This window comes from Phocoena sinus, chromosome 2 (assembly GCF_008692025.1).
Source record: "Phocoena sinus isolate mPhoSin1 chromosome 2, mPhoSin1.pri, whole genome shotgun sequence".
NCBI lineage: Eukaryota > Metazoa > Chordata > Mammalia > Artiodactyla > Phocoenidae > Phocoena > Phocoena sinus.
Genome location: NC_045764.1, coordinates 143,777,497 through 143,803,580, shown reverse-complemented (window position 1 = coordinate 143,803,580; position 26,084 = coordinate 143,777,497). Strand labels below are relative to the sequence as shown.

The window sequence follows — 26,084 nt, the reverse complement described above, 5'->3', positions numbered from 1 at the left end:
GTCCACAAATAAGGGCTTGGCTAAATAAACAAAATGAAAATGGAACACTGCTCTGATACACAGGAAATGGTCACAATGAACAGTGGTTAGTGGTGAGGGATGAAAATGAAGGATGGGGATGCAGGAAAAATGTCATTTTATACCCTTTTGGTCTTTCTGTATTTTTTACTATAAGCATGTATTACCTTTACAGTTAAAAAATAAAGGTAAATTAGCACATGAGTACAATTCCCTCAAAACAATCAACAGTATACAGTGATCCCTCGGTATCTACAGGGGTATTGGTTTCAGGACGCCCAGCAGATACCAAGATCTGCAGATGCTCAAGTTCATTATATTGATATAACAGGGTGAAGCACAGTCGACCCTCCCTATTGGTGGGTTCGGCATCTGCAGATTCCACCAACCACGGACCTAATTCTGCGGATATGGAGGGCTGACTGTCCTATGCCCTTTTATATAATGGACCTGAGCATCCACGGATCTTGGTATCTGCGGGGTGTCCTGGAACCAATCCCCTGTGGATACCGAGTGACCGCTGTAAAATGACTCAAAAGCGAGGTTTGTATCTAAAGAATAGCAGCCTAGGAGAGAAGAAAATACAGGCTTTGGGGATTTGGCTCTGCCTCTGAGGCTTATTTGCTGTGGGGCACTGGGAAGGCCACATCAGCCTCTGGTGATGGCATCTCTAAAATGGGTGAAGATACATCTCCCCTCTGGACCATCTTGAGGATGCAAGGGACAGAAAGTGCACCGCACAGTGCCTGAGGCACAGGTAATCAACAAGTTCTAGAATGAGTACTAGTTCCCTGCTCTAAAAAGCATGGAGGGACTTTGCTGGTGGCGCAGTGGTTAAGAATCCGCCTGCCAATGCAGGGGACATGGGTTCCAGCCCTGGTCCAGGAAGATCCCACATGCCGTGGAGCAACTACGCCCGTGCACCGCAACTACTGAGCCTGTGCTCTAGAGCCTGCAAGCCACAACTATTGAGCCTGCATGCCACAACTACTGAAGCCTGTGCGCCTAGAGCCCGTGCTCCGCAACAGGAGAGGCCACCACAATGAGAAGCCTGTGCACCGCAACAAAGAGTAGCCCCCGCTCGCTGCAACTAGAGAAAGCCTGCCCGCAGCAACAAAGACCCAAGGCAGCCATAAATAAATAAATAAATTTGTTTAAAAATAAATAAATAAAAAGCATGGAGACAACTGGTGTACTTTCGGTTGTTTAGAGACCAGCAGTAACGACTTTGGTTACACTTCTAGGGAAAAACTGCCTTGAAGTTGTAAGATGATGGACATAAGCTCCAAACAAGGGAGTCTGTGGAAATGAGATGGGCATATGGAAATGTCTGACTCAGTATTTGAGAGCTGGCGAACCGGTAAGGTTATCTAGGGGTTTGCGGACTGGCCACAGGCCAAATCCAGCCTTCCACCTGGTCCCTCCCTGAATAGCCCTGCCCATTCATTTCTGTATTGTCTAAGGCCACTTCCAGGCTACAGCAACAGAGTTGGCTAGCTGCAACAGAGACCACGTGGCCTGCAAAGCCAAAAATATTTACTACCTGGACCTTGGCAAAAACAGTCTGCTGACCCCTGACCTAGTTTGATACCCTGATATTTATGTGGCTGTGGAAACTGAGGCCCAGAGGGTGAAATGACTTGCCTCTGTCAGTTTGTGCCACGGCTGGGGCTAAAACCAGGTCTACTGACTTGCAAAACAGCATTCTCTCTCTTCTGATCTGGACCTATTATTATTGTAAAATGATTTTTTTTCCTGACCTAAGTAAGCTTTAGCAGGAATCATTTTGCCCACCAATTCCCAGGTGCTGCCACTTCTAACTATGGACCACTCAACAGAGAAGATAGTGATCTAAAATCAATGGGAGGGCTTCCCTCGTGGCGCAGTGGTTAACAATCCGCCTGCCAATGCAGGCGAGACGGGTTCGAGCCCTGGTCCAGGAAGATCCCACATGCCACGGAGCAACTAAGCCCGTGCACCACAATGGCTGAGCCTGTGCTCTAGAGCCCGCGAGCCACAACTACTGAGCCCGAACGTCTAGAGTCCGTGCTCTGCAACAACTGAAGCCACCGCAATGAGAAGCCCGCGCACCACAATGAAGGGTAGCCCCCGCTCACTGCAACTAGAGGAAGCCCACGTGCAGCAATGAAGACTCAATGCAGCCAAAAATAAAAATAAATAAATTAAAAATAAAATAAAATCAATAGGAAATTGATGAGAGATTCCATGTGTCAACATTCTATTGATATTTTCCCATGATTTTTCAGGAACACATGGTGCCCCACACATTGTGGGAGGTACGTCCCACAAAGGAAATGTTCAGTGACTGTTGATGAATGATTATGAATGTGCCTATGATAGTGGGAAGGTACCAGCAGGATTAGCTGGGACCTCCATGGAGAGTACACATGTGGAAAATTGCAAGTTGGCCATGCTGTGAGGTTTTCTGTTGGAAACAATGGAGCTCTGGCACCAGGGAAAAGCTGGGTAGGTAAGCCCAATGGCAGAGGGAAGGGACAGAATTAGGATGAAGTTAATGGGATCGTGAAGGGGAAGCTGGGCCTAGGGGACTGGCAGGGGGGTGTTCCAGATGTCCTCTCCAGAACAAAGATGCTGACTGTGGCTGGAATACTGGGCAGTGGCCTCTCCTGGGCTCCTATGTGCTTTTCAGAGGAGGTGGCAACTTTGGTCTCTGTCTACTCAGGTTCATTGAGAAACTTTGGCTGAGCAGTTGACCAAGGCTGATGGGCCAGCTCTGTGCTGCTCTGCTACTACGTGTCCCACAGTTTGGCAGGGCACAAGACCAGGGTGGAAAAGGAAAAGCTCTCCTTACCAAACACCGACCTCAGGTCTGATACTGTACCCAGGTTCCCTGAGTTCATTCTGCCGACAGCCCTATGACGTACTAACAACCCCCATTTTACAGATGTGTAAAATGAGAATCAGCGACTTAAGTAATTTGCTCACTGGTGCTAAAGGGGGGATTCAACCCAGATGAGTCAGCCTCCAAGGTCCCTTTCCCACCATATCCCCTGCCTGGCTCTTCACGCACCTTCCAATACATCTCCACGAGAAAGAACAGTCTCGTGAGGGAGAGAGTCCCCACCACCGGCGGCCCAAGCAGAGGGGCTCTGCTCAAGGAGCCGTGGGCAGCTGGTGCAGGCGCTGCAGGGGGGCACTGGCACTTACCTGCTTCTCCAACTGTGCCTCCAGCCGGCCGATGAGTTCGTCTTTGCCCTGCATGGCATTCAGCAATTCTTGGTACTTCCGGTGCAGGCTGCCTGCTGAGTCTACATTCTTCAGATTGGACAATTTCACCTTCTCTTCCATCACACCCACCTGAAAAGTACCAATCGTCTCATAGGGTTGGGGTACGGTGTGTGAAGTGGCCTCCAGCATGGGATGGGATGGGATGGGATGGGATGCTTCCTGATACCCCAATCTGTGACTCTCAGGCAGAGCCCGTACCCAGGGCAGTTGGGGCCAATTAATTCAATGACCACTTATTAAGCCTCATCTGGGCAAAAGAAGGAATTGACAAGGAAGGAATAGCAGGGTGTAGGGCCATCTAACTCTGGGGGCCCCAGTAGGGACAAGCTCGGCAGGTCAAACAACCCTGGAGAGGAGATGCTCCAGCTTCACTGTGGCAGAGACATATGCTGCCCACTGAATGTCCGTGAACTTCCCGATACTTTCCAGCCCTCTTGGAGCTAGATGGCCATGGAATTCACTGCAGCCAATGGGCCTGAGTGGAATGACTCAGTCATTTCTGGGCTGAAGTATTTAAGAGCTGGCGCACAAGGATCCAGCTCTCTTTCCCTGCCATGGCAACCAAGGAGGCTGCATGTTCTAGCTGGTTCCGCTGGAAGATGGGCAGCTCCATTACCTTGGACCCCTGAATCACCGTGCGAAGCAGAATCCCTGGCTAACCCTCAATGGAGAGGTACCATGAGTGAGAACTAAATGTGATAAACCGCAGACACGTCACATTGGTTACTCAGCATAACCTAGCCTATTTGGACTAAGCCACTCACCTGCTCACTGCACTGACCCTTACCCGAAGATTCCTTCATGCCCACAGAAAGCCCCAGGCACCTTCATTTGTTCAGAAGGTCTAACACATGACTGCTGGTTTTCCTCGTCCCTGTAAGAGGCTTATCGGTGTGACGTGTCCATGTGTGCCCATGGAAAGGGTCAGGAAAGGCCAATGGTCATTTCCGCTGCACACTCCTGCCATCCCCTCCCCGGTTACCTGGGTCTCCGCGTCCTCTGCTCTCTGCTCTGCCTCCAGCAGCCTCTGCTCCAGCTCCTGCATCTGCTCAACCAGAGAGGAAGGGGAGGTCTAGGTGTGGTGTCCCTACTGCGAACATGGCATCAAGGTAATGCACGTGAATCGTGCAGATGCTACACGCAGGCCGGGCTCAAGTGGCCCATCTCGAGGGGCTCAAGGGTGTCAGGGTAAAGATTGCCATGGCAGCCCTCGGCTCCCTTATCCTGAATTTCTTGGGCAGGTGAAGAGCCTAGAGCTGCTGTCCTCTCTGCTGAGTGAGGAAAAGCCTAGGTCTTTCTCCCTGTGTGGGGCACCCGGGGAGGGGGGGGCAGTACCACCATCATTCTTCCTGAGGCATCCTCACCCTCACTCTTGTTTTCAGGCTCCTCTCCCAGACCTCTCTCTCCTCTCAGCACTGGGCTGCAGGCAGTGCCCTGCCACGTGCCTGGCATGGAACGTGCTCCCATGTGAGCCCCCATCATGTCGGATATTCCTTCCTCCTCCAGAATGGCTCCCTGGCTGGGGACAAATACTTCCTCCCCTTCTTTCAAGGATGCCTCTGACTGCAAATGGCATTCACAGGTATCACCTTATTTGACTTGTTTAATCTTAAGCACATTAAAAAAAAAAATTCTATCTAGCTACCAGTCTGGAATCGTATGCCAACTGGCCCAAGGAAAGGAACCAATGTTCTCATACACAGAGCCTCATCAGGGACCAGATCTAAGGTGAAGCCGAAGGAGCAGCTCACCAGCCCACGGCCCACACGGCATCTCTGCAGCTTCGTGAGCTCACAGCCCGTTGAGTGAAGTGTGAGCTGGATTTCAGCTCCCACCCTCCCCCTGGTCAGGGCTCAGAGTGCACTGCCAAAACCTTACACCATCACACAAAAGTCCTGCGGGAGCAGGGCAGAGTCATACATTCCACTCTCCTACCAAACGCCATGGGCCACAGCCTAGTCAGGCAACTGCTTCCTTCCCCGCCCTGCCTTGCCCCATGGCAACAGGTATGCAGGAAAAATACACTAGAGGCATAAACTCCCAGCCTTGTCCTCCATGAGGCTGTACAGGCCTTGCTTGCCAAGATCCAGTCCAGCCCTCGCCCACCTTATCTCTGCAGATTTGGCCTTTTCTCTGGCTACTCAACCTCTCCCCTTGGCCTGGACCCTGGCTTGATATTTACCAGTGAACTGAGCAATTAATTTTTTCTCTTTCCCAACCTCTCATCTGCTCAGCTGAAATGCTGCTTTCCCTCCTTGATTAAAAGATGAAAGAGGGGCTTCCCTGGTGGCGCAGTGGTTGAGAATCTGCCTGCCAATGCAGGGGACACGGGTTCGAGCCCTGGTCTGGGAAGATCCCACATGCCACGGAGCGACTGGGCCCGTGAGCCACAACTACTGAGCCTGTGTGTCTGGAGCCTGTGCTCCGCAACAAGAGAGGCCACGACAGTGAGAGGCCCGTGCACCGCGATGAAGAGTGGCCCCCGCTCGCCGCAACTAGAGAAAGCCCTCGCACAGAAACGAAGACCCTACACAGCCAAAAATATAAATAAATAAATGAATTAATTTTTAAAAAAAAAAAAAAAAGATGAAAGAGAAGGAGCCCTCCAGCCTGGTGCTGGACAGTGAAAGGAGGGTTACCCGGGAGCAGTTCATGTTTGAGAACCTGGGGAAACTGTTCCCAGGGCTGCCTTCCCTCATCCGTTTTTTTCCTCCTTGGGGGTGGGGAGAGACAGATGTTTTCAGTACACAGTCCCTCTGAAAGGACTGAGGATCCCAAATAAAACTCAAGATTTACAACCCATGCGACAAAAATGCCCCCTGGGCTCCCAATAGACAGGACCATCTTTGACAGGCATTCCTGTACTCAGGCTTTTTTGCGGTAAGCAGGCCTCTCACTGTTGTGGCCTCTCCCACTGCGGAGCACAGGCTCCGGACGTGCAGGCTCAGCGGCCATGGCTCACGGGCCCAGCCACTCCGCAGCATGTGGGATCTTCCTGGACCGGGGCACGAACCAGTGTCTCCTGCATTGGCAGGCGGACTCTCAACTACTGAGCCACCAGGGAAGCCCCATGATGGAACCTCTTGACTCAAGCCTGAGAGAGTGGGTTGGTTCTGGCCAGACTCAGACGTCAATTACAGCCAGACGGCCTCTCCAAGATCACACAGTCCTTGGCCCTTTGTAGCTATGGGGGAGGTAACAGCATAGAATAAACCAATATTATGGTTATAGGGGTGGCTTCCTAGCACAAAAAAAAATTCTACTTGGTGGCGGGGTTGGGGGGAGTGGTTGACACATAACCCATGACCAGGTTAGTACTATATAACCCTTCCCCCTTGGGCACCAGACTCGACTCTCTCCCCCCAGGAGCAAATCAGGTTCTCTCTCCCCAGGAATCTGAAATGTGCGATTAAGAGGCCAGAGATAGGGCTTCCCTGGTGGCGCAGTGGTTGAGAGTCCGCCTGCCGATGCAGGGGACACGGGTTCTGTGCCCCAGTCCGGGAAGATACCACATGCCATGGAGCGGCTGGGCCCGTGAGCCATGGCCGCTGAGCCTGCGCGTCCGGAGCCTGTGCTCCACAATGGGAGAGGCCACAACAGTGAGAGGCCCGTGTACCGCACCAAAAAAAAAAAAAAAAGAGTCCAGAGATGAGAGCCAGGGGGCTGCACCAGAGAATGTGCACAAACTTTACCAAGTCCTGATTATTAGATAGGTTCTTCAGTCCTCTGAGATGTCCCAGGCTCCTCCTAATAAGTTCCCTGTTTGCTTAAGCTGGCCAGAGCTGGTGTCTCTGCCCTCATCAGAAACACCCCTAACTAATACAATTACTGGGAGCATTTAATTTTTAAGAATACAATGAAATACTGAATGGGAAGGCTTTGGATTCTTGACCAGTTTCCTAGACTAACCTTCATTAATTTATTATTTTTAGCTTTTTATTTTATATTGGGGTACAGCCGATTAACAATGCTGTGATAGTTTCAGGTACACAGCAAAGCGACTCAGCCGTACCTACAGAGGTATCCATTCTCCCCAAACTCCCCTCCCATCCAGGCTGCCACAGAACATTGTGCAGAGTTCCCTGTGCTCTACAGTAGGTCCTTGCTAGAGATTAACCTTCATTTAGATCTGACATCTGCTCTGTAGCTCAGAACACATATGATTTCCATAGGAAACGATCATTCATATTCGTGACTTTACAGATGGAGAAACCAAGGTAGAGGGATGAATAGAATGTATTTGAGTCCTACCTCCCACTTGGGCATTTCCATTTGTGTCAAGAGTGATTAATAACACTGGTCAGAGGCAGAAATCACTCTGTCACTGACAACATGGTCAGTATTTTACACCCCCAAGGTCTTAATATTAGACATATTTTAAGGTATACTATCAGCGAAGCAGATGGAAAGGCGCCCCTCGGAGCCTAGGGTCTCCTCCCAGTCTTGGCCCAACAGACACCTGGTCCTCCTTGCTGCCGACCCTCCAGCCATTCTTATCTTCTGGGCAAGGACACTGGAGACTCAAAGCGTTCTGTATTCACCTTTATGCTAGAGTATTCTCTTTTCTCTAAAGCAAATTTCTGAACATTAAAACTATTTGGAACATCTGGAAGTTTTTTAAAAGAGAAGAGTACAATGACCATCTATGTATCCATCACTGTGCTCCAACAATTACCAACATCCTGCCATCCTTGTTTGAAGAGAATATCTTTAACATCACGTTTCCCTCTGTTTTTATGAAAACACATTTTCTCCATTGCCACTGGAACACTCCCGGGGTGTCTATGCCGGAATATCATGGTTGGGGTTTTCAAACTCTTCTTTTAACCCCAGCATCAACACTTCTCGTGATGGTAGATCATTCCTTATGCTCACTTAGAGGGCCACACCTGGACCTCTGAAAAGCTGAGCTACTCGCAGGTCCCCCTTATTTGGGTTCTGTTTCTCCTTTCAGAGGGTTCCCTAGGACCGTGTCCTCAGCTATCCTTTTAGTTTGTGGGTCTGGCTGAGACATCAGCCAAGGCGGTGTCAGGTTTGGGCAGCTGACTTTTAGGCAGGATCTACTTTCACCAGCTGCGACTTAACCTGAGACTCGTAAGCCACCCTAGAACAGGCTGCAGCGACCTGATGAAATGCACTGGGCACCAACCTGGTATTTAATCCCCATGTCCACAGCTCCTTGTTACACTCGGTGACGCTGTGAAATACTGGCCCCAAAGGCAGCAGGCACCCTCTTGCGCTCCCAGCACAGACCTGCGTGCTGAGTGGTGGTCTGAGCCCAGAGCCACGCCAGGCTGGGTCTCAGCTATCCCTCTGAAAAGGGTTCAACATCCTTACCACTGCTTTGCACCGGCTGGAGAGAATGGAACAGGTAAGTCTAAGGCTCTGGAGCCCGACTGGCTCCACCACAGTGTGGCTTTAGATAAATTCTTAACCTCTCTTTGCCTCAGTTTCCTCACCACCTCCTAGTATCCACCTCCTAGGACGGCTGTGAAGATCACAGGAGATGCCTCATGTCAAGCTCACGTGTACAACTTGGCACTAACTGAGCAGTTCGCAGCTATAAGCCACTTGTTGGATTTTCATATACAAAGATGGCACTTAGGATCAGGGTCAGCTTGCCTGGGACAGTCCAGTGGTCACCTGTCATCCAGAATAATTAGTAATAGAGCCTTCTTTTCTCTCTCCAAAGTGTCCCGGTTTAGATGATAAATTACCCGGCCATCCTACTTATGATCCATCTACAGAAAGAATGGCTTTAAGTCAGAGGTTGCCAACTATTAGCCTACAGAGCATCACGCAAGACCTACAGTGCTGCGGGCATTGAGGCGACACAGATATAACTAAACAAGGCCACTTGCTATGTGTCCAGCACTGGTTAAAGCACTTTAGGTGTATCAACTCATTTAATCTTCAACGCAATCCTAGAAGGCAGGTCCTATTATTATCCCTGTTGTACAGATAAGGAAACTGACGCAGAGGGGTTAGGTAACTTGCCTAACGTCACACAGCTAGGAGGCGGAGCCGGGATTCAAACTCAGGAGGACTGGCTCCGGAGTCTATTATACTCTTAGCCACCGTGCCCCTCACATCCAAATCTCACGTCCCGTGAAAACCCAGATTCCACATGCAATCCCCGATTTCCAGCTTCTCCTGAAAACTCAGGAGATCTGGACACACTAGGATTACCTTTTCTCATGGCAATACCTGGCTTCCTCCTCAAGCTGTAGCACACTGCCCCGAATCCTCACTCATGTAAGTTTAGTTACCTGCAGGCCTTTGAGACTGCAACCCACAGTTTTAGCCGTTAAATGGTTCTAACTCTGTTGTAATAGAAGACAATGATTCTCAACTTTTTGTTTTTTTAGTATCAAATCTTTTGTTCAATTGAAATCATATGCTCATTCCCAAGATAAAACTGGGGGGTCGCCCTGCTGTCTGAGTGCAGAAGAGGCAGGAAAGAAAGGACTCCAAGTCTTGTCTGTGGGTCCACTGCTCCCCACCCCCCCCCCCCACCCAGAACCCCCTCTGAGGCTCAAAGGGCTCAAGGCGTCCACTAGAAGGACAGGTGAATGAGCCCAGGGACATGGCCAGGGCAAGAGTTCGTGGCAGTAGATTTCACACCCTCAGGGGCATAAGGATTCACATGGAGCTTGTTACAGATTCCTGGGCCTTGACTATAGAGGTTTTTATTTAGCAGGTCTGAGGCATGGACCCAGGAATGTGCTTGAAAAGAATATCCCAGGTGATCCTGATGCAGGTGGTCTACAGACCACACTCTGAAAAACACTAGATTGGCCGCTGAACACAAAGCAAGCATCCCAGGGCAGAGCCCCTATCGGCACAGGATCCTTCTCGAATGGCTTTATAGGAGTACAAAGCTCTAGCAAGACTATGGTTCCTGAGAAATACTATAGTGGGTCTTATTAAAAATGGGGGTTAGGAGAATAAAAAAATTTCTCTACACACACATACGTATGCACTCATACACAGTGAATAAAAGTTCTAGAAGGCATCTACTCCCAAAGCAAATGGGATCCATCAGCAAGGAGATCTTCTAAGGCTGATTCTGTGATGACTTTATGCAGATTTTATTTCCAACTAGTCATGACAGCCCTAGTATTCTCCTTTTATAGTACCTGGCCTTTTCACAAATTCTGAGGTATTTAAGGATATGTTTTTCTGGGCCTTGTGTTCTATCAGCACGTTGTGAAGCTGGTGTCTAAACTGAATCACCGCCTCTGTATAATCCGTGGTCAGAGCGGGGAGAAGCAATAGTCATTGTTCCTTTGTTTAAGGACTGAACTGAACCATTTATACACTCAAAAAAAAGTCCTGAAGTACAAATTTTTGGTATATAAATATAAAACCGAGTTACTGTATTTCAAAACATTGGTTGGAGAAACTAGTAAGGGATTCTAGAAAAAGAGGAAGTGCACACAGTCCCACTGGAACAGGCTTCGGGAAGAGGTGCCTCAGTGAAAACTATTCAAGCTCAAAAATGACGGATGTTTTATTACGTAATGTCTTCTCTTTAATAGATCCACTCAAATCCCTTTTGGAAGCAGAGAGGGAGTAAATAAATCAAAAAATTTTAACTTGTTTTAGTCCTAATATTGATGCCATGTATTCATCATGATACAAAGCTCTTTTGAGGATAGACAGTATACTCCCACTTTTCTGATGGGAAAACTGAGGCACAAGTTTAGCAAGAATGAACAAAGTCCAAGGGACTTTTAATATCCAGCTCGTAGAAGAGCATCAGTTTTTAGATTGATCTGACTACCTCTGTGACTTCTTCAACCAAGAAGAGCGCTGGGGAAACGGTTCCCAAGAGCAGACAAGATGTGAGCTCTAAGACATGAGCCATTCCCTCAACTTCTGTGCTGGATGGAAAGTGACCCACAGCTCACCTGGCTTCGGAATGGGCGGCCCGGGCAAGGGCACGTCAGACCGTGACAGGTGTCCCAGCGGAAGCAAGGTCTAGGGCTGCCTCTTCTCCTCATCCTTCCTGCCCTCTCTCACCCTTAGGTGAGGGATTATCCTGTCTCGAATGGCAATTCCGCAAGAGGGAGTCAGGTACGGGCAGACTGTGTGGTGGGGAAGGAAGAGGGCTTGCTTCCAAGCCTTAGTGGCCAGTGTGCAGTACCTGATCCCAGGCAGGGCCGGGCCCCTGGGAAACACACAGGCTTGGCCTGCCCTATACGACCGCCTGCAGCGAGTGAGAGGCCATCTGTCATCCAGGTAATGCAATCTCCACGGGCGGCCGGGCGGGCTGTGCGGAACGGCAGAGGTGGAGGGGACAGGCGAGGGCGGGGGCTGGCCAGAGGGACCCAGCTGACCTGGCTCACCTGGGTGCAGGTGGGTACTGATGATGACTAACTAGGAAGTTCTGGGAGCAGCAACAGAGACGGGGACCAGGGCCCGGCCCCGGCAGGAGCTCTCCTGAGAAACCTGGGTCATCTCTTCCTGTGACCTGAAAGTTACCTTGACGTATTGGGGAAAACCTCTAATGAATTGCTGAACCTGGCCTACTGGTTTGGGGATGACAGCAGGTGACAGGCACAGCCCTCACATTGAGAAACATGGTGTTTACGGCCTTAAGGTTTCCTGCCAAGAGGTCCAGTGTCAGGCTAATGTCCCAGCCCTCTTCCCTACTTAAGTCTCCCAGCCCATGATTCCTAGTCAAGATTTCTTTCTCTCCCCTCCCACACCGCCAGGCTCTTCTGCCCTGTGTCTATACACTTCTCCTTTCTTTACCCAAGTCACGCTCTGAGCCCCCAACATTGTTACGGGAGGGCATTCTGGTTACTTTGGTGGTGAGCAAATACAGTCTGGAAGAGAAGAAGGGGCCGATATTATAGAAGTTCAACCTACCCAGACCCAAGGGGCTGTGGAAGAAGAGGTGTTTGTTTATAATGTGTTTGAGGCCCCTGGGGAATAGAGGAGGAAGGCATTTAAAAACATTTTTCTATCATGAAATATTTCAGGCCAACAGAAACATGCAGAGAATATTTTTTTTAAAACATGTATCCACCATTCATCTTGGTCAAATCTTAATTTTTGTCTTCTCTGCTTCTGCTGTTCCTAAGAAATGGACCACAACAGACATGTGAAGCCTCCAGTGTACCTCTCTCCAATGTTACCCCTCTCCTTCCAAGTGAACTTACCCTATGCTTGGCTGTGTTTACATTTTTGTCTCATTTGTATACACCCCTAAACAACAGAGAGTACTGTTTTGTGCAGGTTTTAAAACTTTATATAAACTGTATTGTTCTCTCTCTATATCCTTCTGATCTTTTTTGTTCAATGTTGGTTTTTGAGATTTATTGACCTTATACATGTAGCTTTACTTGACTCATTTTTAACTGCAATGTACTATTCCATCGTACAAATACACTCAACATGGTTACCCATCCCCCGTTGATAGACATTTAGAGTATTTCCAATTTTTCATGCATCATTGCTGCAAAGGACATTCTTGTATAGGTCTATTTATGACCAATATATTTGGATTCTTTCTTTTTTTTTTAATTGAAGTATAGTTGGTTTAAAATGTTGTGTTTGGATTTATTGCTACCATTGCATTTTGTGCTTCGTATTTACTACTTTTTTCCTATACTCCTTTCTCTCTTCCTCACCTGGATTTAATAGACTTTATTCCATTTCCAGTAGCAGCTCTCCTGATTTGAAAGTTATATGCTCTATTTCTATTTGTTATCTCTATTATTCTAGACTTAAAATCTAGACTTAAAGACTGCTATTTGTTCCCCACGTTCTGTTCTCCACTGCTCTTTCACACGAACTCTGACTTTTAACAGAGCATATCGTTATCCAGAATAAAGACGACACTTTGCAATCTTTCCTGCAGCCTGGTATAACCACATGAATAAGTGGCCAGTGGGATGTGAGTAGAAGGAATGAAGGCAACCTTTGGCCCGTGCTATCAAAGGGAAGGAGCTGGAATGTGGACATGAGGGTGAACCACCTTCAAACATGTAGCAGACCTCCCCCCAGAGCTAGATTGCTTATGTCTGGAATGTTACATGAAAAGGAATGGATTTTTTAAACATATATACTGCTTGGTCTTATCCTGCTTCCTAAATCTGAGGCTTTAAGTCTTTCACCAAGTTTGGGAACTTTAAAGCCATTATCTCTTTGAATCATGCCTCTCTTTCACTTTCTTCTCCACTTCTGGAATCTCCATAAGGATCCTGTCATTCTGGCAACCACATCTCAGCCTGTGTCTTCATCTCTCTATGCTGCCCTCAGGTCTATCTTTCTGTTCGTGAAGTCTGTCTCACGTGGTGCCTAATCTGACATTAATCTATCCACTGAACACTTAATTTCATTGCAAACATTTTTCATTTCTGGCAGTTCTATTTGGTTCTTTTTCTCATCTTTTTGGATGGTGTCTTGTTCTTGTCTTATATTTTCAATTACTTTATTATGTCTTCAATAGTTTTTTTTTGGTGGGGTGGGGCATACCACGCAGCTTGCAGGATCTTAGTTCTCCGACAGGGATTGAACCCAGGCCCTCGGCAGTGAAAGCACAGAGTCCTAACCGCTGGATCGCCAGGGAATTCCTTTCAATAGTTCTGAACGCATTGATTTAGTGTGTTGCCAACGGTTCTATTATTAGAAATTCTTGTGGTGATCGAGTCCGGTTGTTTGTTGCATACGTGGACTCTCACTCACTGTGGGTTATTCTCCCAAGTATTTAGTCATCGTGGATCATATATTCATCTTCACCAAGGACGTTATTTTTCCCTGTGGGGATCCTGTGTAATCAGGGCTGAGGTCTTGTTCCTCCAGAAGAGGTTCTGTGTCTGCTTCTACAAGGTCTCTGGGGTTATCACTGGCCCAGAACTTCATGTTCCTAATCCACACAGATAGTATAAATTCTCATGTTAAACCCCTAACGTCATCAGGCTCTCGGGGAACAATGTTCATTTTCTTTATTTTTCTTTTTTCTGCCCAGAGCCTTGGCTAAGTATGAGAAGCTGTTCTGTCATCTCCCTGTGCTAGTGGGTGATTTTCTTCTCCTTGTGCACCTTTTTATTTCGTGTAAACTCCTTTGATAGTCCTGACTTTACCTGGGAAGTTTCAGTTTCAGCTCCAGCCTCCAACTGGCCAGACCTCATCTCTGTCTCCACAGATGTTAAAACTCAACCTTGACAGTTGCGTTACTAAAGGGAGGTCACACTCACCCGTCCCAACTCAGCTGCCAGTGTTGAGTTCCACTCTGGTTTTTCCTCTTCATTTTGCCCCCTGAGGATTCCTCTCATTTTTTTTAGTACACAGCTCTGCACTTAGAGGGATATTTTAAATATTTAATCTAGTATGAGTAGGTGTCTCATGGTGGTCATTTTTAGGTTATTACTAGAAACAGAAGTCTCCTGGCTCTGAGATGTGCTTTAGACTAGCTGGCTGAATCAATCCCTTCTTATCCCTTCCTTCCCTCGTACACCTCCAATTCCATACACAAGACAAAGTTCTCAAATTTGATAGTGTACAAGACCAACTTCTGGGCGCTTCTGAAACATACAGATAATTAGCAGCACGAGACTTGCATCAGGAGGACTGGGGTGGGGCCCAGGAACATACATGGTTAACCAGCACTCTAGCTTTCTGGCATAGGGGGACCCAGGACCACACCAGTGTCTAAGGTTTATTTCCCTTTCCCCGAGGTGGCTGAATTCTACTAGCAGTACCTGAACCACACCCAAAGGAACCCTGCCGGTCTCCAGTCTGCAAAGCCTGAACTAGGAGACAGCAATGCCAGCACACCCAAGGTTCATGAATTCTAGTCCAAGCTAGTCTAGGGCCACTCCCCTCAGCAGTGGAAGGGCAGAGGTGATGTCAATGACTGGTCTTCTTGGACTCCAGGTTGTGGGGTTGTCAAGAAAACAGGTCATTTATGCAGGCTTTATTCATCAAGACTTTGGCATTACTTAGAGGCGGACTGAATTTTACTTTTGTACTAGGAAAGAAGGGTTTACTAGCAGATGGCTACTGCAAACAAAACTATAGACAGAATGGTTGATTCAATTAAGATATATATATTTTAGTGTAGGTTGCCACTTTCTAGATGGGTTATGCTCCAAAATGCCTCTGAAAAGAGCCGTTTAGAATGTATCTTCCCATGGAAACATTATGAATAATGGTCAGTTTCCCAGCCCAGCCCACCCAAACCTGTAAAGATAATAACTGTTCCCATTTAAAACCGATTCTATGCCAAAACTTTTATATATGTCATCTGATACAATTCTCAAAATGATTCCGAAAGGTAGACATGTGTGTCCCTGCCTGAGAAGTGAAGGGACTTGCCCACTGTCACGTAGCTAGGAAGTGGCAGAGCCAGGCAGGTCTGGCTCCAAAGTCTGTATCATTGTCACCAGAAACCAGCCTGCCTTCCACAGCTCATAATCTTAATAGAGGGTGAGCAGCAGGGTGGGGATATCCATTCTTCTCTCCTAAAATATCTTCCTTCCCCACACTGAGGAAGAAGTGTTAGGGGAATAATAGAACCTCCGCTGTAGACACACGTGACTCAAGAGATGATGCACGACCATGAAGACCTGTATCATTTCTCTGGTGTGTCATATGGAGAAGCAGAGCAGGAAAGGATGCAAGATGACACATTGGTCAACTGCTTAGAATTTGGTCTTTGAAAAAACAAACCACCTTGGGTTTCATTTTACAAGAATGGAAAGCACCTTATTAAAAGTTCACCTTCCTGCAACAGAGAATAAATAAGCCCTGGAGATCTAATGTACAGTATAGTGAATACAGACAACAATATTGTAGCATAATCATCAAACTTGCTAAGAGACTGGAACTTAATTACTCCAACCACTAAAAAGAAATGATAATTATGGAATACGATAGACGTGCTAATTACTGCTACAATGGCAATCATATTAAAATATATAAATGGATCGAATTAACATGTACACCTTGAATTACACAATGTTATATGTCAAATATATTTCAATCTATCAACCAATCAATCAAACCGCTCAGAAAAAAAAAGAAAAAGAAAGTTGGCTTTCCCCAACTCTCCCTCTCTGACAGTGACCTCTGCAGGGACATTAGAGGCTGCCTGCTCTCCAGGACTCACCTTGTCGGCCAACAGCTCCCTTATCTTGCTGGCCTGCAGGCGGAACCGGAATAGCTGGCTTTCCAGGGCCAGGCAGCGCTTCTGCCAGTCCACACTGGTCCGGGTCTCCACCTTGAGTTCTGCCATGATGCAAGCAACTTCTGGAGATTCCAGGGAGCCCTGAGGGCCAGCACACAGAGAGGGGAAAAGATAAGTAAGTGTGTGAAGAAGAGTTCTCTGCGGAAAGGAGGAGGAGACCAAAGGAGGACAGAGGAAACAGGGCGGGGGAAGGTAAGTGAGCCTGGCTCTCCCTCTGTCCCATGGCCAGCTCTCTGAGCTCAGCATGTCCCGTTCCATCAGAAGGTAGCTGCGCAACCTCAGGAAATCACAAAACCCAAGAAACCACAAGGAGAACCTAGTCTCATTGTTACAGAAGTGAAAAGTAAGGCTCATTTGTTTTTCATTCAACTATCCATTTAACAAAAATGTATTCATTCAACAAACATCTATGTGCCAGACACTGTTCTAGGCACTGGAGATGCAAAGGGAAATGAGAGAGGTCCCCTTGTCTTTTTGAAGAACTCTTAGTAAAGTCTAATTGCAAAATTACAGTGTAGTCGCAATTGCTAATCAATATGCAGATAAATGGAAGGAGAGAAATGGAGTGGACTATGCTGGGGGGAGGGTGTTTAGGGAAGGCTTAAAGTGGGTAACAGATTCATCCATGATCACGTGGCTAACTGGAGGCAGAACCCTGGTTCCCAGGTGAGTACTGATTCTTTACAACTATACAAATTTTAGATGAGAAAAAATGGGACGAAAATGTAATGCTTCAAATTTCCTTGACAACTTTCTATTTAGTTGGGATTTCATATATTGTCATCAAATCATCCTGTTTTGGAACGGATTCTCACTCTTTCCTTTAAGTTATAAAATGCAAATCAGAAAATTGGTAGATATTTTGCTGTAGCCTCTGGAGAAAACCACAAGTCTTTAGAAAACACTTTAGACAAATTCAGAACAAGCCAAGGAGACACCTATAATATTTCCAGGCAGGGGAATTTACCCAGATGTCTCCTGAACATATTTTAGAGAAAAAAAACCTGGGTCGGGGATGAGAAAATGAAGAAGGATGTATGAGTGTGTATGAGAAGGGAGACACAGGCGCAGAGGGGGCACAAAGCAGAGAAGGGCCGGAAGACACATCCACCACCAGGACTTTCTAAATCCCCCTTCCAGGGTGCTATTAATAATTATGTTTGGCAACAAGCATAAATTTGGTCTGTCCCAAACCATGACATATGGTCTCCCTACTATCAGGTGATTTTAAAGAATAATTGTTAATTTTCTAGATTGATAATATATTTTTTATTTTTATTTATTTATTTATAATTTTTTAAAAATTTATTTATTAAAAAAATTTTTTTTGCCCACGCCATGGGCCATACAGAATCTTAGTTGCCCAACCAGGGATCAATCCCATGCCCCCTGCATTGGGAGCATGGAATCTTAACCACTGGACTGCCAGGGAAGTCCCTATTATTTATTTATGTATGTATTTTTTTTTTTTTTAAGTTAATTTAGGTATTTATTTTTGGCTGTGTTGGGTCTTCGTTTCTGTGCGAGGGCTTTCTCTAGTTGCGGCGAGCGGGGTCCACTCTTCATCGCGGTGCGTGGGCCTCTCACTGTCGCGGCCTCTCTTGTTGTGGAACACAGGCTCCAGATGCGCAGGCTCAGTAGTTGTGGCTCACGGGCCTAGTTGCTCCGCAGCATGTGGATCTTCCCAGACCGGGGCTCGAACCCATGTCCCCGGCATTGGCAGACAGATTCTCAACAACTGCGCCACCAGGGAAGCCCTATTATTTTTAATTTTTTAAATTTTTATGTTTTTGACTGCTCCGTGCAGCATGTGGGATCTTAGTTTCCCGACCAGGGATCAAACCCGTGCCCCCTGCAGTGGAAGCAGGGAGTCTTGATAGTATTTTTTAATGTCATCTGTTAGAGATACATATGGCTTACAGGTGAAATGATATAATGCCTCCGGTTTGCTTTAAAACACTTCACCGTAGGAGGCGAGGAGCTGGAGTGGAAGGAGATACATGCAGTAAGATTTGTGAAAATGTTGATAATTTTTGAAGCTGGGTTATGTGTGTACTGGTCTCTCTACTTGAGTATATGCCTAGAATTTCCCATAATAAAAATTTGTCATTAGAGAACAGACTTGTGGTTGCCAGGGGGGAGGGAGGGAGGGAGGGATGGACTGGGAGTTTGGGGTTAGTAGAGGCAAACTATTACATTTAGAATGGATAAACAACAAGGTCCTACTGTATAGCACAGGGAACTATATCCAATATCCTGGGATAAGCCATAATGGAAAAGAATGTAAAAAAAAGAATGTATATGTATGTATAACTGAGTCACTTTGCTGTACAGAAGAAATCAACACAACACTGTAAATCAACTATACTTCAATAAAGAAAAAGAAAGGTTAAAAAAATCGTCATTTAAAAAAAATCTCCTTTCCCTTCTTCAGGAGCCACATGGCTTCAGAAAACCCAGCCACCTCCTGTATGTCACTGAAATTACCCTGGAGCATCAGTGAGCCTGTCCTTGATAGGTTAACCACCAATATTGCTTCTCATCCCACATCTGACTTTTACAATATCATTCTCCCCTTATACGCAACAAACAGCTATTGTTTATTGAGTCCTTACTATATGCCAGGCATGTGTGGCCTCTTTAATTTTCAAGAGAACCCACGAGACAAGGAGTGGGCACTAGTCCATACTCTCAGGTGAGGACACAGAGGGACAGAGAGTTCTGTAGCTGGTAAGTAGTAGGGCTGGTATTCTCATTGCAAAATGCCTGTTTTTAGCTACTGTGCTCCTTTCCCATCCAGAAACTGCAAACAATGTTGATTTCACAATGAGTCGGGTGGACTGTTAAGAATGAAATATTTTATAGGGTCTCTCAGGATCCTTGGCACTAAGGCGAACCTACACCCCAGATTTCCCAGGGTACCCTGGTCTCAAATATTCTGACGCTTTAACCTCCATAAGCACAGACATTTATCATGTGTCCTGACTTTTTGTTTAAAAAACAGGGTCAGTAGACCCGTAGAGAAAGGCCCAACAATTAAACCACTGACGGGTCAGGTGATGGAGTCTTTCGGTTCTGGGCTGCTCAGAACACTGGGCACATGACCTCAGTCAGCCCTGCTCTCCCGGAACTGTCATCCCAAACAATCCGACATTGTGACCTCCCAGCAATCCCCACCTCAAAAGACTGGGACCAACTGGAACGGGCAGGAAGACAAAAGATGAAAACAAAACATGACCTTCTCTGAGCTAAGATCACAGCTGAAAAGACACAACAGAACCTTGTGGGGCCTCCACAGAAGGCCCGGAGGCTTCATGTTTGGTTTTCTTTGTCCTTTAAGGGGATTTTACTTTCCCTGCATAATTAAAAAAAAAAAAAAAGTGGCAGATCCGAAGGTAGGACCTTGGAGTCTTGCAACCTAGCCCTGGGCTAAGAATTAGCAGTAAAAGCACCCAAGTAAAACCGAAGGGCAGGGGAAACTCAATCCTTTTGTGTTGTTAAAAAAAAGTTTGGTGAATGTTAATTCCCTCTTATTGATTGTTAAAACTGCAGCTCAGATTCCACTGGGAGAGCGGAAACCCAAATTATCAAAATCTCCAGGGACTTTGGAAATAAGATATGTCATTGGTCTCTGCCTCGCTGTGACACCTGAGAATCTACCTAGTCTGCAGGGAGCACTTTCCCCAATCCAGCATCCTCATGACATCAAGGTTTTGAACCCATCAAGTGCTCTGCTTAATCCCCTCCCTGCCTTGGGGATGCTGGCAAGGGAGCCGGCACTCTTGTTAGGCTTGTCTCGGCATGTGAAGAGAGCTAAAAGGTTTCTAAATGGATCTGGAGCAAGGTGCCTGCTGCCAAGCCAAGGCCCAGAGGCTCTTCCGACAGAAGCAGGTGGCCAGAGCTGCGGCTATATAACACAGGATGTTAAGGGAAGGTACCAGTAAGATGAACCTCAACTGCCAAGTCACCTTGTACTTGTACCTCCCATAAAGATGCGCAAGGATAAGCAGAAAGAACTTGCAGAATGGTTCTTGACTCTTCAAAGCATTGCTTTATCAGGTGTTATTTCTCTTCTTACCCTCTGGATATCCCTGAGATGGAGGACAAGTGATATAATTCACACTAAACAGATGAGAAAACTCATCACATCTGTGGCTTGCTTAGAGACACACAGCCAAGTAGTATCAGAGCTGGGCCAAGAATCCTGAACTCCCAACATCTAAAAGTGTCCTCTTTCCACGAAGATGCTTCCGTAGTGGTGGTACAGTCTTATGCTACCAGGCTAGCCTAATGCACATATAACATTAATGTGTTGTGTTAGATGAGGAAATGATATACGGGATGTGAACTGGGGACAAACCCCAGCTCAATGGTTTGTTTCACGTTTTATTCTGGAAAACTTCAAACATACATACGTAGGGAGAACAGTACAATAAATCCCCCTGTGCCCTCCAGCCAGCTAATGATCACCAGCTCACAGCCACTCTTGTGAAAGCCAGTTCTCTTGATCCTCACTAGTGCCCAGCGTACTAAACTGCTCGGCAGGCAAGAGTCAAACGGTTGCCATGGCCTTGCTACCTACTTTGGAACTCCCTAAGCCCTCCAGCACCCTGGACTGACACACCACAGAAGTCAGCAGAGATATGCCTCAAGAGGCAGGGGCTGCGTGTAGGACTGTGGTGAAGAAAGGGCACAGGACGTTGTTAGGTAACTTCAGACTCTAGCCTGTCTCAGAGAAAACGCAAACTTGAACTGGGATAGCTCTGGCAAGTTTAGGGATTTGACCAGAAATCCACAAAATGCTAAAATTTAATTTAATTTAACCGACTTTTGTTAAGTGATTCCTATGTGTGAGGTTGGGCACATAAAGATGAACAAAGATCCTGTGGCTTGTGAGGCTCAGGTCTCCCGTCTGAATATCCTGGGACTTTCCTGCAAAGAGGGCCAATCAGCACAAGTGCCTAAAAGAAAGAGGTCAGAGGTCGCTGCAGGAGGCATCAGAAGGTAACAGGGACTCTGTTCTGGGTACAGTTTCCACTAGGCTCTCCTCTGTCACCTCACTGTGGCTCACTCTCTGAGCGCGAGCACCTTTTGTCATTCCCACTTGGAAAGGGCTCCGCAGATGAGGCTAACCACGTGCCCAACGGTGGGCAAGTAAGAGCTCTGCGCCCCCCTTACTGGGGTTGGAGCCGGGCGGGGGAGGGTGAGTGGATACAGGGGCACAACTCCCTCCTCTCTCACTGTCATGTGATCAAGCCAACAACATGCATTTAACCTCTTTTGGGTATTGGGTAAGCATCGCATTTCACAATGTTGGGAGAGACAGGAAAAGGTGAGCATGTTCAAGCCTTCTGGATCTGAATACGAAAAGGGGCTAAGAGAACCACGAAGACAAAACCAGTAAAGAGAAACGGCAGGGTGTAGTACGTAAGATTCTGAGTTCTGGGAGCAAAGAGACCTGGGTTTGAATACTGACTCAAGCACGAATTAATCCTGTGACCTTCGTGACCTTCGACCATTTGCTTAACTTCTCTGAGCCTCTTTGAAATTGAGGGCAATAATATTTGAAAAGGAGAGCCATAATATTAGGTGGAACCATATGAAACTGTCAACATTTAACCATTTTTTGACCTTCGAAAATGGCAATTTCATAGACCACACTGTGTCGGATTTTTTTGAGAATTAAAGGAGGTATTACAAAAGCCTGGCCCGCAGGAAGCATTCAATAAATGACAGTTACTATCAACAAACAAAAGGCCAACCCACAGTGCCCTGGGCATAGTAGGAGATGCAGCCCACAGATGTGCTCACCACCAAATCAGAGAGGAGGTCAGGGGATTTTAAAAATTATTTTATCTCTTTATTTTTGAACATTAAGCAAAAGAGTATATGGTGCAAAGTAAGCCTTCTTCTCATCCCTGTACTCCAGCCATAGTTCTCCCCAGAGGCAACTACTGTTATGGGGATTTGTGTCTTTCAGTGCAAATACAAGCTGTTCAGTGCATATACGAGTGTTCTTATATACGATGCACACACATATACACACACAAATGGTGGATATAACTCCGAGTTTCCTACATCTATCTATCTATCTATCTATCTATCTATCTATCTATCTATCCCATTCTCCCTTCATGCTTTTTTTTTTTAATTATTTATTTTACTTTTGGCTGCGTTGGGTCCTCATTGCTGTGCACGGACTTTCTCTAGTTGCAGCGAGCGGGGGCTACACTTCGTTGCGGTGCATGGGCTTATTGCTGTGGCTTCTCTTGTTGCGGAGCACGGGCTCTAGGTACGCGGGCTTCAGTAGTTGTGGCACGCGGGCTCAGCAGTTGTGGCTCACGGGCTCTGGAGCGCAGGCTCAGTAGTTGTGGCGCACAGGCTTAGTTGCTCCGCTGCATGTGGGATCTTCCCCGACCAGGGCTCGAACCCGTGTCCCCTGCACTGGCAGGCGAATTCTTAACCACTGCGCCACCAGGGAAGCCTCCCTTCATGCTTTTTAACAGCTTTATTGTATTCTACTGTATGGCTATTACATGATCTCATTTGAGTCCCTAATTGACAGGTATTTGGGTTGTTTTAAACCTTTTGCTAAAATAAACAATGCTGCAATGAATGTTCAATGAATAGACATCATTTCATACACATCAGAGTTTATCTGAAGGATAAAGTTCCAGAAATGGAATTGTAGGATGAAGTAATATACATTTTTAAATGGCCAAATAGTCCAAATTGCCCTCCCCTGAGGTTATTCTAATTCATACTCCAGCCAGCAACAAGGGCCAGTTTCCCCACAAAGCTGATCAGTTTTGAATTCGTTTTTGACAGAAGGGAGAGACGGTTCAGGTGGGCTGGCCAGAGAATGCAGGATGGTGGCTCAGCGGCCAGCCTGCCATGACGTCACTTGGACCGAGAGTGAGGGAATCCTGACACCTCAGCGTCAGCATGTAGAAAGCACTCTTCAACCCATAGGGAGCACAGAGATCCACACAGTTACACAGCCTCCCAGAGAGAAGGAGGGAACAGTAAAGAGCACTCCTCCAGGAGCACAGTGGGAAGAACAACACCCCTTCCCTGTAACTGGTGAAGGGGAGTCACATTTTCTCAGCTCACTTGTTAGTTTCAATGAATTTGGGACCACCGGGTGTACCCCACCATAACCCAGCTCTGAGCAGACCCCCTCAGAGGCCTATGGGAGAGGGAGGGGGGTGGACAGTGAAGCAAACCCCACATTTGGACTTTAAGAGGCGTCCGTTTGAGTCTTGCCTCTTCCACTTTTCTGCTATATGACCTTGGGCAAACCATAATTTTTCTGAGTCCTAGTTTCCTCCTTTATCAAATGGGGATAACAAGCAGAAAGACTAGAAGTTATGTTCTATAAAGTGTTTTTTTTTTTTTCAGTACGCGGGCCTCTCACTGTTGCGGCCTCTCCCGTTGCAGAGGACAGGCTCCAGACGCGCGGACTCAGCGGCCATGGCTCACGGGCCCAGCCGCTCCGCGGCATGTGGGATCTTCCCGGACTGAGGCACGAACCCGTGTCCCCTGCATCGGCAGGCGGACTCTCAACCACTGCGCCACCAGGGAAGCCCCAAGTTCTATAAAGTGTTAAGTGATGTTACCGTACACAGTGCCTGAGGCATAGAAGACAGTCCAAAAAGTTTAATGAAGGAACGAATGTCTTTTCCATTGAAATTGCTATTAAAATGATCTTTCAAGCAGAAGTTTCAGCTGGAACTAAGGCTCTGTCCGGAAGCGTTTTATGAGGTGTACTCATAGTAAAAGCTTATGGAGAAGACGTCCCCTGGCAGGGCCAGATCCAACAGAGAGCGGATCTACTCCCAGATGAGGGTCTTCATGGCGTCTGCTACCTCGATTAAGGTCCCCCTGCGCCCCGGTAATCGATTCCTCTCTAAAGCTCCTAGGACGCAGAGCTCCTGGTGTCATTCGGCACCCAACTGGTTTTCTTTTCTGTTTGGCTGACCTGCCTCTAGGAGTCTAGCCTAGGACCCCTAAGAGAACCACGCAGAAATCACAGAAGAGACAACCCGAGATGAGACTTCAAGGAAAGCGGGAGGAGTGAGAGCTAGCGAGAGCTCAGGCAACGCGGTGGAAAGCCTGCAAGTTCGCTCCGGGGGCCCTTCCCGGAGCAACTGGATAGAGCCGGTCCCAAATTCCGGATCCTCTCCAGGAAGGCTACTCCTCGCCTCTCAGTGCGGGCTCCCAGAACCTAACCCGCCGCTCCCAGCGCTCCTGGCTGCTGGGAGCTCGTTTCCAGGTAGGGAGGCACCTGCTCCGGAATCGCCCTCCGGCCAGAAGGAGCCGATCCTCTCCGCCCAACCAAACACCCTCCCGGGCCCGCGAACCAACCCTCCACCCACCCCCCTGCACCAACCCCACCTCTACCCGCGGGGCCGCTCACCTCCAGCCCGCTCGCTGGCGTCCCTGCAGCGCACCAGGCACCCGGTCCTCCCCCGCGCGCGTCCGCCGCTGACCTTGCGTCAATCTCGTCCGAGTCCGCAGCGGCCGCCGGGTCTCCGCTCCTCGGCAGCAGGGGTCGGGGTGGGCGGAGCGGGCCGGGCTGGCCCGGGAGGGGTGCCCGCCAGCTGGCCGCACAAAGCCGAGGCGACCTCGCAGCGCCCCATTCAACGCTCCGCCGCGCCTCCTCCTCGTCCGCTCCCCGCCCGCTCCTTAAAGGCAGAGCGCCGGGCTCGGCTCCCGGGGCGGCTCGCGGAGAGGCACAGGAAATGACCTCAGCAGGCTCCAGCCTCCCACCTCTCCGCACCGCTGGGCTCGTCCCTGGGGCGGCGGGGACGGCGGCGGGGGTCCCGTGGGCCGCGGGGAGGAGGGGCGTGTCTCCCGGACTGCGGCCCCGAGCTCTCTGTGGAGGTCGAATCGGCTGCCGCCCGGGGCGGCCGAGTAGCCCCGGCATCTGCTCAGCTCCCAGCCAAACTGGGACCCTCGCGGGACGCGGCACAAGACTAGACCCTCCCCGAAAAAGGAGGTTCCAGCATTTGTCGGGCGACTTGCAGGAACCGTCACGCCCGGATATTTGGAGCAGAAGTCTGTCCCACTGGCAGACCAAAGTTCTGATTTGTAATTTGAAACAAAACAAAACTCGCCACAGCCTAAAGGGTAATTTGCTTGCGTCTGTCCGACTGTATATATGCATGCACTCATTTATTTTAAAGGAGCCGGCCTAGGAGCCAGAAAGGCCAACAGGCCACCGCCTGCGGGCAGCTCGCTGTGCACCCTTGCAGTCCCTCAGCTCACCAGTATAATCCTACACCCAAAGGAGAGTGGAACACTCAATTTTTGGTTAGGTGGATATGGGGTAAAGAAGATGAATATGGAGAATATTGCAGGGAAGAATCCGCATTTCAAAACAGAGCTTTCTTCCCCAGTCCTGCGGGCTCTCATTATAAGCCTGAACAGAGGCAGACATCACCAGGGTCCGTTTCTCCAAAGGGGCTTTAGAAGTCTCACTCCTGGCAGGGGTACAGGCAGTCCCTGGCTGCACCCCAGGTTTGAATCTGAGTCTCTGGAGATGAGGCTGGGGATTTGCCCAGCTAATAAACTCTCCAGGTAATTCTCATGA

At 48.0% G+C, this 26,084-nt stretch overlaps 1 protein-coding gene across 3 annotated transcripts in view; it reads right to left on the bottom strand.

Moving 5' to 3' along the window:
* PLEKHH1 (pleckstrin homology, MyTH4 and FERM domain containing H1) overlaps window positions 1-25,074 on the bottom strand; it is a 53,562-nt gene extending 28,488 nt beyond the window's left edge. For all 3 annotated transcript variants that reach the window (XM_032623276.1, XM_032623277.1, XM_032623278.1), the window contains exons 1-4: window positions 24,909-25,074; window positions 16,412-16,570; window positions 4,271-4,333; window positions 3,208-3,357 (exon numbers count right to left, since the gene is read on the bottom strand). In XM_032623276.1, the coding sequence (XP_032479167.1) occupies window positions 3,208-3,357; window positions 4,271-4,333; window positions 16,412-16,537 (339 nt within the window). In that variant the 5' untranslated portion in view covers window positions 16,538-16,570; window positions 24,909-25,074. The remainder of the gene's footprint in view (window positions 1-3,207; window positions 3,358-4,270; window positions 4,334-16,411; window positions 16,571-24,908) is intronic.
* Between the last annotated feature and the right edge of the window lie 1,010 nt (window positions 25,075-26,084).